This window comes from Sphaeramia orbicularis, chromosome 14 (genome assembly GCF_902148855.1).
Source record: "Sphaeramia orbicularis chromosome 14, fSphaOr1.1, whole genome shotgun sequence".
In the NCBI taxonomy this organism is placed as follows: domain Eukaryota; kingdom Metazoa; phylum Chordata; class Actinopteri; order Kurtiformes; family Apogonidae; genus Sphaeramia; species Sphaeramia orbicularis.
In genome coordinates, this window is record NC_043970.1 from 44,477,817 (window position 1) to 44,495,019 (window position 17,203).

The following is a 17,203-nucleotide window of genomic DNA, read 5'->3' on the forward strand; positions in this document are numbered from 1 at the left end:
TATATTATTATGTTTATTATTATTACATTATAATGTATATTATTATGGATGGAGGCAGTAAAGCCAGGTGTAGATTACTGCACAAATTGAGAATTTTATTTTCCTTGATCATGTACAGTCAGTCCAGCTTGGATTTACAAGGCTGACAATTAACACTGAACAAACAAGAACTCAAACTATGAATTCTGAAACAGCTGCAGCATCTGAAACTGACCACAATGAACATTTGACAGATAAACAGAACCACAGTGCTTCAGTTTTAGACTCACAGTTTGTCTGATATGGATTGGGATTGTCTCTGTCAACTCAACATATATTTTTTATTAGTAAGTTTTTTTTTTGTTTGTTTGTTTTTTTTTATCAATTACTAGAAATTTCAGGCGACCCCACGTGGGGTCCTGACCCCAAGGTTGAAAAACACTGGCTTACAGTAATAGGCAGAAAATAGTTAAAATTGTGCTAAATTTTCTTTAGACATTTCAGGTTGTTCATATTTGTTCAGGTTATTCACATTTTATTCTTACAGGATAGTTTGTAAATATTAATATTTTCATAATTTAATGCACTAAAACAAAGACAAAAAATTTGAAGTTGTCATTATTTAGAGGCATTATGTAATTTTTTTTTTTTTTCACATTAAACCAAGAAGAAAATCTGGAGTCATTATTTCTTGTAGCTTATTCTGCTGTTATTATTTGACTGTAGATCATATTGGTCTGTATGTGGAACTGGAACTAAAATGAGTTCCACAGCCTTGACTGTGGAATTTTTGTACTTTGTAAATTCATCCCAGGGGTCGGATTGGAATCTTTGGCGGGTCGCATTTGGCCCCCGGGCCGCATGTTTGAGACCCCTGCCCTAGAGGATAGAAAAAGACAGAAATTATATGAAAAATAACATAACATGTAACAAGAGGGAAATTATTTTAAAAAAATAAAATAAAATGGTATAAAGATAAAGCATAAGAAGACATTAAGAATATAAATAATAAAGGATGTGTTTAATAACTCCAGATTTTTGTCTTTGTTTTGGTGCAAAAAACCCCCATGAAATTATGAAAGTATTTACTTTTATAAAGTATTCAAACAAAAAAGATGTGAATAACCTGAAAAACTGAAATTTCATAAGAAAAATAAGTGCAATTTTAACAATATTCCGCCTTAACTGATCATTTCTACATGTGCATTATGGATCAGATCTGCAAAGACACTAAACACTGAGTAACAGGCAGAAAATAGTTAAATTTGTGCTTAATTTTCTTTAGACATTTCAGGTTGTTCATATTTGTTCAGGTTATTCACATTTTATTGTTACAGGATAGTTTGTAAATGTAAATATTTTCATAATTTAATGGTATTTTTTGCACTGAAACAAGACAAAAATTTGAAGTTGTCATTATTTAGAGGCATAATGTAATATTATTTTTTTCACATTAAACCGAGAAGAAAATCTGGAGTCATTATTTCTTGTAGCTTATTCTGCAGTTATTATTTGACTGTAGATCATATTGGTCTGTATGTGGAACCGGAACTAAAATGAGTTCCACAGCCTTGACTGTGGAATTTTTTGCACTTTGCAAATTCATCCCAGGGGTTGGACTGGAACCTTTGGCCCCCAGGCCACATGTTTGAGACCCCTGCCCTAGAAAATAGAAAAAGACAGAAATGATATGAAAAATAACATAACATGTAACTACAGGGAAAAATTTTTTAAAAAAAATTTAAGATAAAGCATAAGAAGACATTAAGAATATAAATAACGAAAAAAGAAATGGTGTAAAAAAAAAAAAAAAAAAAAAGTCCAGAAGACAAAACAGACCAGAATGGGAGACAGGAGTGTGGAGAAAATCCTCCCCCATAATGCATTTGAACTATATTTATTGGTAAACATTTGCAGCGGCGTCAACCAATAAGATGAAAATTCTACACTGAACCCTACGCCTCGTACATCCCAGCCTACTTTGCTGATCTGATTAATATTTTTTTCCTTTATAAACATGTGTGAATGTGTGAGAATCAAAGTGAATCGATGCCGTTTGTGTTTCCTGTCGTCAGACTCTGATTGAAGCAGACTGAGTGTGTAGGCCGCGTATTCGATATAGAGATTATAAATAGTCAGGAAATAACGCACCTGTCTCTCTGTGTCTCTGTTCTTCAGGACTATGATATCGGCTCCGTTGCCATGGTGAATGACACAGTGGGCACGATGATGAGCTGTGGCTACAAGGACCAGAGCTGTGAGATCGGCATGATTATTGGTAAACACACCCACATTCATAAATAACTTCATTTAACAGGGTCTACAGGGGGTTTCCACACGTATACATAGTGTTTACAAATGTCAGTTTATGGACTCTATTTGGACTGGTTTAATGTTTTTATATGTAGGTATTAACATATTTACTCTGTAGGACGTTTAACTCACATTTGATCACACTGGTGTGATTCAGACATAGATTATAATAACACTGTCACTGCCTCTGGTAACTGTTTCAAATAAATCCACCTCATATCATATAAAATACACCCATTTCAGATCAAAATCAGCCTGAGAATTAAGGCATTTTTAGTTAAGATAGTGACTGTCCAGTTATACCCAGAAAGACCCAGTGCTACTTTTGTGGCAGTTCCTAAATACATTTATTTTTTTGTTTCCATATTTACATTTTCTTACATGATTTATCACCATTTATTCTAACATTACCCTCTTTATTTTGCGTTTTTTCAGTGTAAATCATGTATTTTCCTATATTTAATTCACTGATCGTGTAGATGTTCATAAAAGCTCAGAGTAAATTTTAAGGTTATTATATCAAAAACAGAGAAAACTGAATAAAAAGTGACTTTTTCAGTAAAATATACAATTAAATGAACGTAAACCCAGTGTGTCCATTCACTGTCATTGATCCAACTCCATGGCTTTTACTGGTGAATCGATGTTGTAGAACGCAGGTGTCAAACATGTGGCCCGGGGGCCAAATCTGGCCCGCCAAAGGGTCCAATCTGGCCCGTAGGATGAATTTGTAAAAGAAAAGAAAATGCAAAAATTACACTGAAAAAGTTATCAGTCAACGGTGTAAAAATCATTTTAATTCAGGTTCCACATTAAAGACTAATAAGATGTCAATTGGGTCAGACCAATAAAATATTATCACAATAATGACAACTGCAGATTTTATCTTTGTTTTAGTGTAAAAAAGTAAAATTACATGAAAATGTTCACATTAACAAACGATTCTTTTACAAAAAAAAGTGAATAACCTGCTATGTGAACATCCTGAAATGTCTTAAATGAAGTAAATGCAATTTTACCAATATTCTGCCTGTTACTAAATGTTTTGTGTATTTGTAATTGTTGTGTAAGTTGAAATGCACATGTGTAAAATAGAAATGGATAAACCGACACAGAATATTGTTGAAATTGCACTTGTTTTTCTTCAGATAATTCAAGTTGTTCATGTTATTCAGATTTTTAAGGAAACATTGTAGATGTAACCATTATCATAGTGTAATTTTACTTTTTTCATTGTTCTTATTTAACTGGTCCGGCCCACTCGAGATCATATCGGGGTGAATTTGGCTCCTGAACTAAAATGAGTTTGACACCCCTGTTGTAGAAGATGACGGTGAAAAGATGACAAATTGCATTTTACACTAATTATTTACACATATTGATAGGATTAGTGGATCAATAGTGATTTAACTTTTAATATCAGTAAATGCTATTAAATGTAAATGTTATTATATCAGAACAAAGAAAACTGAAAAAAGGGACTTTTTCAGTAAAATATATCATGAACTGAACATAACCGCAGTGTGTCCATCCACTGTCATTGATCCAACTCCAGTGGTTTTACTGGTGAATCAATGTTGTAGAAGATGACTGTGTTTCCATGGTAACTATGGAGCCTCTGAACGTCTGGTCAAATCTGATGACCATGAAAAGATGAAGAACTGTACTTTATGCCAATTATTTACATGTATTAATAGGATTAGTGGATCAACAGATATTAAACATTTTTACCCCCCCCCCCCCCCCCAAAGGGGAGTCAAAGGGCATTGTTTTTGGTTCAGTTTGTTTGTTTGTTTACACTTTACCAGCAAAACTATTGGTTGAATTCATACCAAATTGGGATTATAGATTGCCAGTGACTCAGAATAGATGTGGTTACATTTTGGGAAAAGTAGGTCAAAGTTCAAATTTTTTATGAATTTTTAAAATCTTTTTTCTTCTCCCATTTACTTATAATGGGCAAAATTTCAAATCTCTGTAAAAACATCAATTTTGTGACAATTTACTTAAACTTGGCACATATACCAAAGTCACATTTGATGAAATCTTCATAACAATCAATAATTAAAGCTATCAATCATATAGTTAACCCCTCCCCCTGAGATGTACTTGCTGAGAGATGACATGTAGTAGAAATACAACGAAGATTTAGATGTTTTTTCTTATAAATTTTGATAATTTTCTTTAATGTTCAAAGTAAAATGTTCAAAAGCCCCAAGTAACATCTATAGGGTCCAAAAATACATTTTCCTCACTCTTGAACACTTGAAAACTACTCTTTGAAACCTGCAAGAGAAAATCGATGTTGGCTGCAGCGTCTTTTTAATGTGGGATATATGGGCTACCTGCAGATCCAGTAATCCATAACATTACTCAGGAGGCTTCTTCTCAGCGTCTCTTAGGTCTAACTGAACCTGATACCAGATTTAATGTGTTTTACCTGGAGAACCGGAGAGGCTGCTGACAGAATGATCACATTAGATGTAATGAGGGTCACGCTATAGCAGTGAATCGTCTCCTTCTTTGACTATAATTAGCTCGGTCTCAGAACTAACAGAATATGAAGCAAACGTTTCCCTTTGGAAATGATTCTACCACACGGAGACTGAAACAAAGGTGATGAAAACTGAGCACGAAGGTATAATTGTCACTTTTCAACATGTGAGCAGCAACACGTTAGCATGAATTCATAAATCACTGTACGATAGAGCTTAATGCACGCCTGCTACGTCCGCTGAATCTAATCTACATTTAATTACCTCCTTGAAGCGGAGCTGCAGCTTCAGTTAAAGCTTAACCCTTTCATGCATGAATTATGAAAAAAAAGTAACTAAATTTTTTTTTTTTTTAATTTCTCAAAATGAGGCTAAAGTTGAAATACATTTTGAATTTTTTAGAAGAAAAATATGATTTATTAAGAAGATATTTAACCTCCTGAGACCCAGGAAAGTACAAGTTTTGGCTTTTTTAATCAAATAATTGCCTATATTGGAAACATCATGATGCAACAGTTTTTTCAGATGCATTTTTTAAAATTATTTTTATGGAATGTCCTTTGCGTTGGACAGGTGTTTTTTTTTTTTTTTTTTTTTTAAAGCTGTGAAACTCTTGTCCACAAACAGTAACCCATAGCTGGGTCTGAGGAGGTTAATTTAAGAAGATCACAGAACAGTCCAAATTCTAAAACTAACATGATCCTTTTTTTCATTGTATTTCTTAGGGTCTATAGAAACTGCCCGCAAGTGGTTTGGAGAACATTGCCTTTATAACCCTTTTGGAAGTGAACTTAAACTATGTGTCCATAAATGTGGACGTCCTGCATGAAAAGGTTAATTGTTTGTAGGCAGAGACATGGTTTTATAAATGTACGACACTATTTTTGAACCAATACAGAAGGGATTATTATTATTATTATTATTATTATTATTATTATTATATTTTGTCTTCATTCAACTATATTCATTGTGAAACGTTAAAATATTCCTAAATGTAATCCAACTTTGTTGCTTGCGTGGGAAGAACATTTTGCTATAATTGATAAAAACTAGACTAAAGGTCTATCCACTGGAAAATTAAACTAAAATAATGCCAAATTATTTTACCAAGCCATGCTTAGTACAAGTAACAAAAACAGTCACTGAAGACTGAATTAATGGAGATGTCGTCCAAGTGATTTCACTCTTTTAAAAGGACATAAAAATAATCCTGTTGCTCTGCTGTGATGTTCCATTCAAGCTTTATTTAGAACACAAAAACTAGATCCATAAAATATAAAACTATACACGATAAAAAGAAACTGCATTACTCCAAATGTTTTTTTACACATAAAGGCTGGATCACCAGGGAGACCACATTTTACATGTAAACCTTACAGAACTACTCTTGGGACTCTGTACATGAATGAATAAATAAAATGCCATATAGCAGCTGCACAGCATCAAACACCACTATCCACAAACATCGGACTGGCACTGTAATGTCTTGGAACCCTCACATTGGAAAAAATCTAAATCTTACCAAGTGTGTTTTCTCATTTCTAGTCCAAATATCTCATCACACTTAAAATAAGACATAATCACCTAAAGAGGAACTTTTCAGTGAGATGTAAGAACTGATTTTTAGACAATAGATCTGGAAAATCTGATTTGAAGAAATCTTACCAAGATAATTTTCACTTGTTCCACTGGCCAATCTTTTGCTTGAAGTAAAAAAAAATCTTGAATTAATTAAGCAAAAAAAAAAAAAAAAGAATCAAGAAAAAAATCCTGAATTATGCACAAAAAAAATCTTGAATTATGCACAAAAAAATCTTGAATTAAGCGGGAAAAAAAAATCTTGAATTAAGCAAAAAAATTAATTATGCACAAAAAAATCTTGAATTAAGCAAAAAGAAATCTTGAATTAAGAAAGAAAATTCTCAAATTAAGCAAAAATAAATCTTGAGCAAAAAAAAAAAAAAATTTAAAAAAAAATCTTGAATTAAGCAAAAAAAATCTTGAATTGAGCAAAAAATAATTTTCACTGGTTCCACTGGTGGATTTTTGCTTGAATTAAGCAAGTTCAACTCATGTCATTTGGGGGACCGAGCCTTCGCCGCAGCAGCCCCCACCCTATGGAACTCACTCCCACAAAACATCAGGAACTCAGACTCAATACAAAACTTCAAATCACTCCTCAAAACTCACCTGTTCAAACTTGCATTTTCTTGAGCCTCTTTTTTTTTCTCCCTGTTCTTTTTGTTTTGTTTGTTGCGTCTTTGAGTGTCCAAAAAAGCGCTATATCATTATTATTATTATTATTATTATTATTATTATTATTATTATTATTATTATTATTATGTCACTTAAATTAATAGGTGAGTCCAAACTTTTGACTGGTAGCGTACATCAGATGCTATTCTACAAAACATTGTTTTTCTGTTGTTACTGGTTAAATCTGGTTCAGTACACACTGGGATATTAAGTTAGATATATACAGTAAAGTATGTACAGCAGTAAAAACAAAAGCTTTAGTAAAAAAAAAAATTCCTGTATTTTTTTTTTGTATCTGAAGAAAAGAGACTGAGAAATGAATATGCATATTTCAACGCTGCAAAAATAACAAATCTAAAGGCCACCTAAAACTTCTACACAGTACTGTTCACCTGTGAGTACATTTGTAAAGTATTTCCTGCTCTGAATGTTCATATGTTTCATATTTGTATGAGTGTTATAAATGCCACTAACTCCAGAGTGAATCTGTGAACGTTGTGGTTCAAGGTGAGAACCATTAATCACTCTGCTGCAGATCCACCCCACCAGGACGTTTAATCCATAAAATATATCAGGTGATAAAATGTTTTGACGAGAATCGAGGAGCATGTTTGGGATAAATTGTCCAGATGTCAGTGTTCATGAGCCAACATGAGTTTTTTTTGTCTCCTGTCGTGTCAGGAACAGGAACTAATGCCTGCTACATGGAGGAGTTGAAGAACGTGAAGCGGGTGGAGGGCATGGAGGTCAAGGAGGGCGAGAACAGACGGATGTGCATCAACACCGAGTGGGGGGGCTTCGGAGACGACGGAGCCCTGAAAGACATCCTGACGGAGTACGATGAGGAGGTGGACAGGACGTCTATAAACCCCGGCATCCACACGTATGTGATGGTTTAGAGCAGAAAAGACTGGTTTATAAATACCTATAGAACAGGGTGGGCGGCCATGGCTCAGATGGTAGAGCGGGTCGTCCAATAGCCGAAGGGTTGGCGGTTCGACTCCTGCTCGGTCCACCTACTACTACTCACGCTGGTGTATGAATGTTTGGTGGTGGTCAGAGGGGTCGTAGGTGCGAATTGTCAGTCTACCCCAGGGGAACTGTGGATACATATGTAGTTTATCACCACCAGAGTGAGAATGTGAGAGGGAATGAATAATGGATCCACTGTGTGCTTTGAGTATGCGTTCACAGAAAAGTGCTATATAAATCTAATCCATTATTATTAGAACAGTGTTTTTCAGTCTTGGGGTCAGGACCTCACATGGGGTCACCTGGAGTTCAAATGGGGTCGCCTGAAATTTCTAGTAATTGATAAAAAAAAATGCAAATAAATTACTAATAAAACTAGAAGCACTCGGAGAGCGCAGACCTCCGCCAAGGCTGATCAGTGGCCCCCCCTGTGGGCCCCCCCCCCACGCCAAGGAGGTTATGTTTTTGCCAGGGTTTGTTTGTCTGTCTGTCTGTTTGTCTGTCTGTTAGTGTGCAACATAACTCAAAAAGTTATGGACAGATTTTGATGAAATTTTCAGGGTTTGTTGGAAATGGGCCCCCCCGTGGGCCCCCCCCACCCCTGATCACCACCAAAATTTAATCATTTCTTCCTTATCCCATTTCCAACAAACCCTGAAAATTTCATCAAAATCTGTCCATAACTTTTTGAGTTATGTTGCACACTAACGGACAGACAAACAAACAAACAAACAAACCCTGGCAAAAACATAACCTCCTTGGCAGAGGTAAATATTTTTGAATGATTTAATATATATTTCATTTTGATTAAAACACCATACATTTTAACTAATAAAAATCAAGTTCAAATAAAATGCAGGATATAACACCTGAGAGGGCATATCTTGATTACTATAACCTTTATTTAACCAGGAAAAAAGCTCATTGAGATTAAAAATCTCTTTTCCAGAGTGTCCTGGCCAAGACAGAAGCAGGAGCAGAAGTTACACACAATGGAAATCACAGCCGTACATCCATACTAACATACATAAACACAATGAAAGTCAGTACTAAAAACAAACTTCAAACTGATAAGAACATACATATAAAACATCACCATTATTTTAAAATTACTAAAAGTATAACGACAATGTTCCTTAAAAGCATCTCAAAGCTGAACCCAATTCAATCAATTAGAAAAAACATTTACACCCACAGAGACAATCCTAATCCATAACAGACAAACTGTGAATCTGAAACTGAAGCACTGTGGTTCTGTTTATCTGTCAAATGTTCATTGTGGTCAGTTTCAGATGCTGCAGCTCTTTCATAATTCACAGTTTGAGTTCTTGTTTGTTCAGTATTAATTGTCAGCCTTGTAAATCCAAGCTGGACTGACTGTACATATCCTGACCAAGGAAAATCAAATTCTCACTTTGTGCAGTAATCTACACCTGGCTTTACTGCCTCCGTCCATAATAATATACATTATATAGACTAAATGTCATCTAAAATTAACATTTATTTGCAACATAGTATAGCAAACTATTACATGATCAAAAACAAATTAATTTGAGCAAAAAAATGTCTCTGTTTTGAATGTCTGGAGTCACCAGGAGTTTGTGATGTTAAAATGGGGTCACGAGACAAAATAGACTGGGAACCACTGCAATAGAAAAACATACCAGAGATACCAGAGATGTACATTATCACCCCCACCCCCCAAAAAAAAAGAGGAGGCAAGGGCTACTGTTTTTATTTCAGTTTGTTTGTTTGTTAACACACTAGTGTCAAAACTATTGGTTGAATTCATACCAAATTTGGTTTTTAGATTGCAAGTGACCAAGAAGAGATGTCATTACATTTTGGGAAAAGTAGGTCAAAGTTTAAATTTTTTTTAATGAATTTTTCAAATATTTTTTCTTCTCCCATTTACTTATAATGGACAAAATTTGTCTATGTCTATGCTGACATCAGCACATGCATAGACATGATGACATCAGCTGGATCGATGCCAAAATAAGCGACATTTTGTGCGAGGGGCGGGGTTTGTTGTGCCTGGAACCACTTGTTGTTGTTGTTATATTATTATTATTATTATTATTATTATTATTATTATTATTATTATTATTATTATTATTATTATTATTGTTATTATTGTTATTATTATTATATCTTTATCATTATATCTTTATTTAGGCGGGACAGTGCACATTAATGAACACATTTATACATTCCACTTCCATATAAACATGAAAATATGCCGGAGTTAGCGTCAGTGCTAATTTTCATCCGCAGTCCTCACTTGTTAACGTTACATTGGTTGAATGTCTACACCTATTCATTTCTTTTGCTGTAGTTGATGAGCGTTGTGTCTGGAAGGAATCGCACATAACCAACTGAGCGAATATTTGAGTAATTAAACTGTGGTGTGAGTTTCTGTTAACCATAAACACAAGGGTGTGTTGGATTTTCTGTTCTATCTACACGTAGGATGTACAACACTTTACATTATTCTCTAACCTGAGCTGCTGAAATGTCTGTTTTCCTGTAAACACTCTGTCTGTGTGTCCATGTTGAATTATTCCTTCAGTAAGATTCTATAAGTATTAGCTGTTGGTATCAGCAAAACAACCTTGGGCTTTTACAATGTATTCAACTCAGTTCAATTCACAAATGCCAGCAGTATTACTCATAATACTATATTTTTTTATACTACTCACCAAGGTTTTTGTGTAGATTCTTTGTTATTCTGTATTGTTGTATATGTTTTTAAAATAAGCTTAGGTAAAAGAATGCTGAAATAGTCAGGAATTATTCTTTTCTCTGTATCTGTGGATGTAGAAATAAGAATAACTGACTTTATTACTGAGGAAAACTTAAATATATCTTAATTCTAAGGCATGTTCTGATATAATTTCTGTCTTGTTACATCTTTTACGTCATTTAGATCTTCACTTTTTTATGTAATTTCCATCTTATTCTGTTTTCTTTTATGTTTTACTTTGGTTTCCTCTTATACATGATTTCCATCTTATCACAACTTTAATGTTCTTTTCTTTTATTTTTTACATCTTTTACGATGTATTCAACTCAGTTCAATTCAGAAATGCCGGCAGTATTACTCATAATACTGTATTTTTTAAACGACTCAACTAGGTTTTGGAGTTCTTTGTTGTTCTGTATTGTTGTATATCTTTTAAAGTGAGTCCGTAATCACTCGGCCCATCTGTCTGTCCGTCCTTTGGTTCTGCTGTAGAATGAATGAATGAATGAATGTAGAATGAATCAAAGGTTCAGATGAAATTCTAACGGATTATTATTATTAAATGCTGATTATTTAAATTGTGCTTCATTGTTATCCAACCTGCAATCCAAATCCCAAATATGTCCATTTAACATATGTGAGATATTACCATTTAATTCCCACATTTGAGAGCCTGCAACCAACAATGCTTTGATATTTATTATTGATAAAACGCTAATAAGTAAAGATAAAATGTCAAAATAGTCCAAAAATAATTGTATGGAAGTAGTCTTAATTGTATTTAAGTTTTATACTCTGTTAGTTCATTTGTATTGTACTGATGTGCCTCTTGGTCAGGTCTCCCTCGATAAAGAGATTTTATCTCAAGGGACTTCCTGGTAAAATAAAGGATAAACAAACAAACAAATAAATAAATACCTTTACCATGTTAAATTTTATGATAATAAAATTGATGATGAATTTTTTTTGACTGTAGATAATGAAGCTGAGTTCTGCAAACTACGATGATTATGGATAAATAATCTTCCTTTAACCCTGTTTTGGTCTGATTTCCTCCAGGTTTGAGAAGATGATCAGCGGCATGTATTTAGGAGAAATCGTTCGGCTAGTGCTGGTGAAGTTAACGCAGGAAAAACTGCTGTTTAACGGAGAAACATCGAAGGCGCTGCTGACCCCAGGAACATTTGAGACCAGGTTCATCTCTGAGATCGAGAAGTGAGTCTTACATATGTCTTTAATTGTTGCAGATTATGGATTTCTTACATTTTTACACAAGTGATATTTTGCTTTTTTAAATGGAATTCTTCATTTTCCAACATTTCCCTGTGGTCTACATAAACTGTAAATGCTTTGCTTGGGTCTGAATTCTTCATTAATTCAACTCCACAGGTCCATCTTCAACCCTGTTTTTGAGTAATGACACAAAAAAGGTCATTTTGAGCGCTGGCCCTTTAAATGCACATGGCCCCGCCCCCTCCAGGTTGTTGGCTGTGCTGCTCTGTCCCTATGGCAACCAACAACTGAACGTTGTAGGTAATCGGCTCCAAGTTTGGACATATTTTCAGTATGGACTACAACCGCTGCTGCTGACAATTATGTGGTACTGGAGAAATGTTCATCTGACGTCTGGACCTTATATGTGCAAATTTCGGGACGTAACTAGTTATAGACGGAACAAATTAAGCAGGGATTAAAATGGGTTGTTAAAATCCAATAGATTTTTGCCCAAATGAATATAAAGATAGCTCTGCAGCACCTGGAGGGTTCAAATTCAAACTGTATGAACTATTAGGGTCTAAATTTAAAGGTTATTATATCAAAACAGAAAAAAACTGAAGAAAAACTGACTTTTTTTCAGTAAAATTTATCATAAACTGAACATAAACCCAGTGTGTCCATCCACTGTCATTGATCCAAGTCCATGGGTTTTACTGGTGAATCAGTGTTGTAGAGGATGGCAGTGTTTCCACGGTAACTACGGAGCCTCTGAACGTCCAAATGGGTCATATCTGATGACCATGAAAAGACAAATAACTGTATTTTACACCACTTATTTACAGGTATTGATAGGATTAGTGGATCAACAGGTATTAAACAGTTTAGATCAGTAGATGGTTTGGGTCTTTATGGGTTAATATAATTCTGTGTCCTAATTTTTTGCCATAACAAATCAAAACATGCGCTGTGAGAAAGATGGCTGCTGCTGTTAAATGACTGTCTAATTATAAAACTACTCACAATCATTATTATTTTCTTTTTGTTTCTTTGTGTTGTCGTGTTGTGTCTGTATTGTTAATGTTAATTCCTGTGTTGTTCCTTCAGGGAGGACAAAGGTGTAGAAAACACTAAGAAAATTCTGGCTGATCTGGGTCTGACATCAAATGCAGTCGACCTCCATATAGTCCGTCTGATCTGCGACACCATCTCGTCGCGTTCCGCCCGTCTCTGTGCTGCCGCTCTGGCGACCATCGTAAACCGGATCCGTGTGAACCGCAAACTGGACCACCTAAAGACCACAGTGGGAGTGGATGGGGCAGTGTACAGAAAACACCCCAAGTAAGGAGTTTGTTTACTTATTTCATTCACAAGAGAAAGAAAATTTGCTCGTCTATATCAGCAAATTGATCCCATTATGAATGAAAAGAAGGAAAGAGGAACAATCGTATATTTCTGCTCCTTTTTTAGAACATATTTGTGCCTTTACAGTAATAATTTCAAACAGAATTATGAAATCAACCTCTTAATATAATACCTGCCACTACTTATTGCTACAATTCATCATTTGCAAAAAAAAAAAAAAGAAAATCAAACCATTTATTCTCTAATTTCTTATTTTCTTTAACCTTCATCAAACAGCCAAGCACTTTAGAAAGAAAAAACTGAGCGAAAATCTGAAAATAAGCATAAAACCTAAACTTACTTAGCAAAATTAGCATTTTGGATCATTTTAAACACATGAACTTACCAAGTTTTCGCATATTAGCACATGCAGATCGGAGTTTTTCTGACTGAAAAATGTTCTGAGGGCAGAAACTATTGTGATTGGTCCAATCAAGCAACCAATCAAAACAGAGGAGAGGCGGGAGAAGTAAGCGCTAAGTGGCTAATGGTTCTTGCTAAGATTTTATCATCGTTGTGGATTGGAGGTCCTGTGTTCTTCATAGTGGGAAGGTAAGTATATTTTCCAGTGAAATAACAGTGTGGAATAAAGTAACGTGGAAGTGCTCTGTTAAAAGGAAAAGTGAAAGTATATTTTTGTGTGTATCCATTTTCTTTAGTAGTATGCCCGCTAATGCTAATACAGTTAGCCTCAACACAGCTCTGCATGATTATCACTTTTCCTTTTAACTAAGCACTTCCACGCTATTTTATTCCACACTATTATTTCACTGTAAAATAAACTTACCATCTTGTGATGACGAACACAGGACCTTCAGCCCACCATAATGATGATCCTAGCAAGAACCGTTAGCTCCTTAGCACTTACTTTGCCCGCCTCTCCTCTGTTTTGATTGGTTGCTTGATTGAACCAATCACAATAGTTCCTGCCCTCAGAACATCTTTCAGGAAGAAAAACTCCGATCTGCATGTGTTGAGATGTGAAAACTTGGTAAATTCATGAGTTTAAAATGATCCAAAATGCAGTTTTTGCTTAATAGGTTTAAGTTTTATCAAATTCAAAATCAAATTTTATTTATATAGCGCCAAATCATAACAAAAGTTATCTCATGACACTTTACATATAGAGTTGGTCAGAACCAGACTCTAAGCCAATTTACAGAAACTTAACAGAATACCTATTTTCAGATTTTCGTTTAGGTTTTTTCTTTCTAAAGTGCTTGGCTGTTAGATTAAGGTTAAAGAAAATAAGAAATTAAAGAATAAATGGTTTGATTTTTTTTTTTTTTTTTTTTTGAAAATGATGAATTGTAGCAAAAAATAGTGGCAGGTATAATATTAAGAGGTTAATTTTATAATAGTTTGAAATTGTTACTGTAAAGGCACAAATACGTTGTAAAAAAGGAGCAGAAAATATACGATTGTTCCTCTTTCCTTCTTTTCATTCATGATGAGATCAATTTAAGGACATATACAAGCATAACTGAATTTTAAAAAATATATAAATAAATAAATATCTGAAGAAGAAATTTTCCAGATAATATCATTGCTGTATTATATTATTATGTGATTTATTTTCATTGGAGATAATTAATAATTGCACGTCAGCAGACAAAAGCACCCCCCCCCCCCTTCCCCATACCTCTTCACAGGGTGCTTGTGCAGGTCTTGAAAGTCTTAAAAAGTCTGGAATTTTGAAACTCTGTTTTCCAGACCCTGACAAGTCTGGAATTTTGTTTGAAAGACTTAATAAAATTTGGAAAAAACTCTCAGAGTGGAATTTTAGAGTATGTACAAAGGCACAAAAGCCTGTAAGATAAGAAATACATGTGGAAAGTAAATAAGAAAAAACTAGATATGATTTGGCTATGGATTCTAGTGAAACTTGTTTATATGATATTCATGCACTTTTGTGGTTTTCATATGTTTCAGTGAAACATAATTTACTGTGAATTATGCATTCATTTACTTTTCTACGACACACAACAGGTACAATCTCAACCAAAAAAGTAGGAACGCAAGTATAAAAGTACATAAAGTCAAGGTCTGGGGAAAAAAATAGTAGTTTTGTAAAAGTCTGGAACTTTACTTGGATAAAGAGCAACCACCCTGTCTTCAGGAAAAGTTCCTTGCGCATTTTTTTTAAAGTGATTAATGTTCATACATTCTTTCAACTCCTCCCAATCGTTCCACAAGTTCAAGAACTGCTGAGATGAAGTCCAGCAACAAGTCTGACTGAAGTTTACCATCAAAAAACATTTAATCCAAAGACCAGCAGCGGCAGGAATGTTGAAGATCCAGATACTTAACGTACAATGTTTAAATCAGGGTTTTAATTTTTTTTTAATATATATGTTGTAGGGGGCATATTGAGCCATTTTGGCAAACTTATAGCTGAGACCCTTAAAATATAAACCACTAAAACTAATTTTACAATTTCGTCACCATAAAAAATGTGATTCATTGAAGACATAAGTAAAAGTGAAAAACAAACACCAAAATATTAAATAATATTACAGAAATATGAAGTATTATTACACATAATTGTCATTTGTCAGTTATCTGTCATGCATCTTCCTTTTTCAGTCTGTCTTTATTCTTCTTATTTTGTCTGATTGTCTTAAATTCTGTCTCAATCTCTGTTTTTTATTTTTCAGTTTCAGTGAGGAGCTCCAGGACATGGTGCGTCGCCTCGCTCCACAATGCGACATCAACTTCATCGTCTCGGAGGACGGCAGCGGTAAAGGCGCTGCCATGGTAACGGCTGTGGCTCAGCGGCTGGCACTTCAGTCCCGGCTGTTAGAGGACAGTGATGGTGAGGATGACGACGACGAAGAAGAGGAGGATAATTAAGAATGGAGAGGATGGAAAAACTAGAAAATATGAACCAATTGTAAAACATTTTACACAAAAGGACTTTTATTCATGTTTACAACTAAGGCAACCAGATCCTAATAAAGCACAGTGTGTTTGTGTGGGACACGATACTAATGCTAAGAGGTTGACTCACACCTTAAATGCAGCTGTTTACAGGTTAAACCTTCAGAATGTCCAGACCTTAACATAATCAGTCTTCTGTTTTTACTTGATTGTAACTTTCCAAACTCATATCTAAGTAAATTCAAAAACATAGAGGGTCGAATCCACAATGAATTGGTTACATCTAATATTGGTGCAGGGAGTTTCACAGTGTTTTTTGCTCACATTGTGCTTCAATTTAAGAACCTGCTCACAAAAGATTTTAGATTAATGACTAACCCCATTTTGCATCAGTTTCTAGTGTTTTTAGGTGTTTTTCTATGGGGTAAGGAAACTGTCAAAATATTTGTGTGCATTAGACAGATATGTGTGCATATTAGCCTATAGTTGTGCAAAAATAAATATAGTTGTGCAAAAAAAAATTTAAACGCTTGAATGAGTTCAACTGTGCATAAAATGTATTATGTGTATTTTAGCTGTCAGAATATGAGTGAATAAGTTTTGACAAACAAGAATTACAAACACGAAATGCAACTTTACGCTTTCTCCATCACAAATACAAATTCACCAGAAAGAAAGCGAGAAAGCGCAATCATAAAGTGGCATTTCGTGTTTGTACTTCTTGTCAAAACTTACTCATTCCTATTCTGATAAAATACACACAATATATTTTGTGTACAACTGAACTCATTCAAGAGTTAACAAATGTTTATTTTTCAACAATAGAAATGTGTGCATACTAGTCTATCTTCTGCACACTAATGTTCTGACACCAACCTTACCCCATAGTTTCTCCACATTTCCTCCACAGACTGCACAATGAAAACTGCACAAACTGAAAAAA

The 17,203-nt window shown here is 34.5% G+C and overlaps 1 protein-coding gene across 2 annotated transcripts in view; it reads left to right on the forward strand.

Moving 5' to 3' along the window:
- Window positions 1-16,899, forward strand: part of LOC115433490 (hexokinase-2-like) — a 43,022-nt gene extending 26,123 nt beyond the window's left edge. For both annotated transcript variants that reach the window (XM_030154938.1, XM_030154939.1), the window contains 5 exons: window positions 2,158-2,257; window positions 7,725-7,926; window positions 11,821-11,976; window positions 13,084-13,317; window positions 16,038-16,899. In XM_030154938.1, coding sequence (XP_030010798.1) covers window positions 2,158-2,257; window positions 7,725-7,926; window positions 11,821-11,976; window positions 13,084-13,317; window positions 16,038-16,233 — 888 coding nt within the window. In that variant the 3' untranslated portion in view covers window positions 16,234-16,899. The remainder of the gene's footprint in view (window positions 1-2,157; window positions 2,258-7,724; window positions 7,927-11,820; window positions 11,977-13,083; window positions 13,318-16,037) is intronic.
- Window positions 16,900-17,203: the final 304 nt, after the last annotated feature.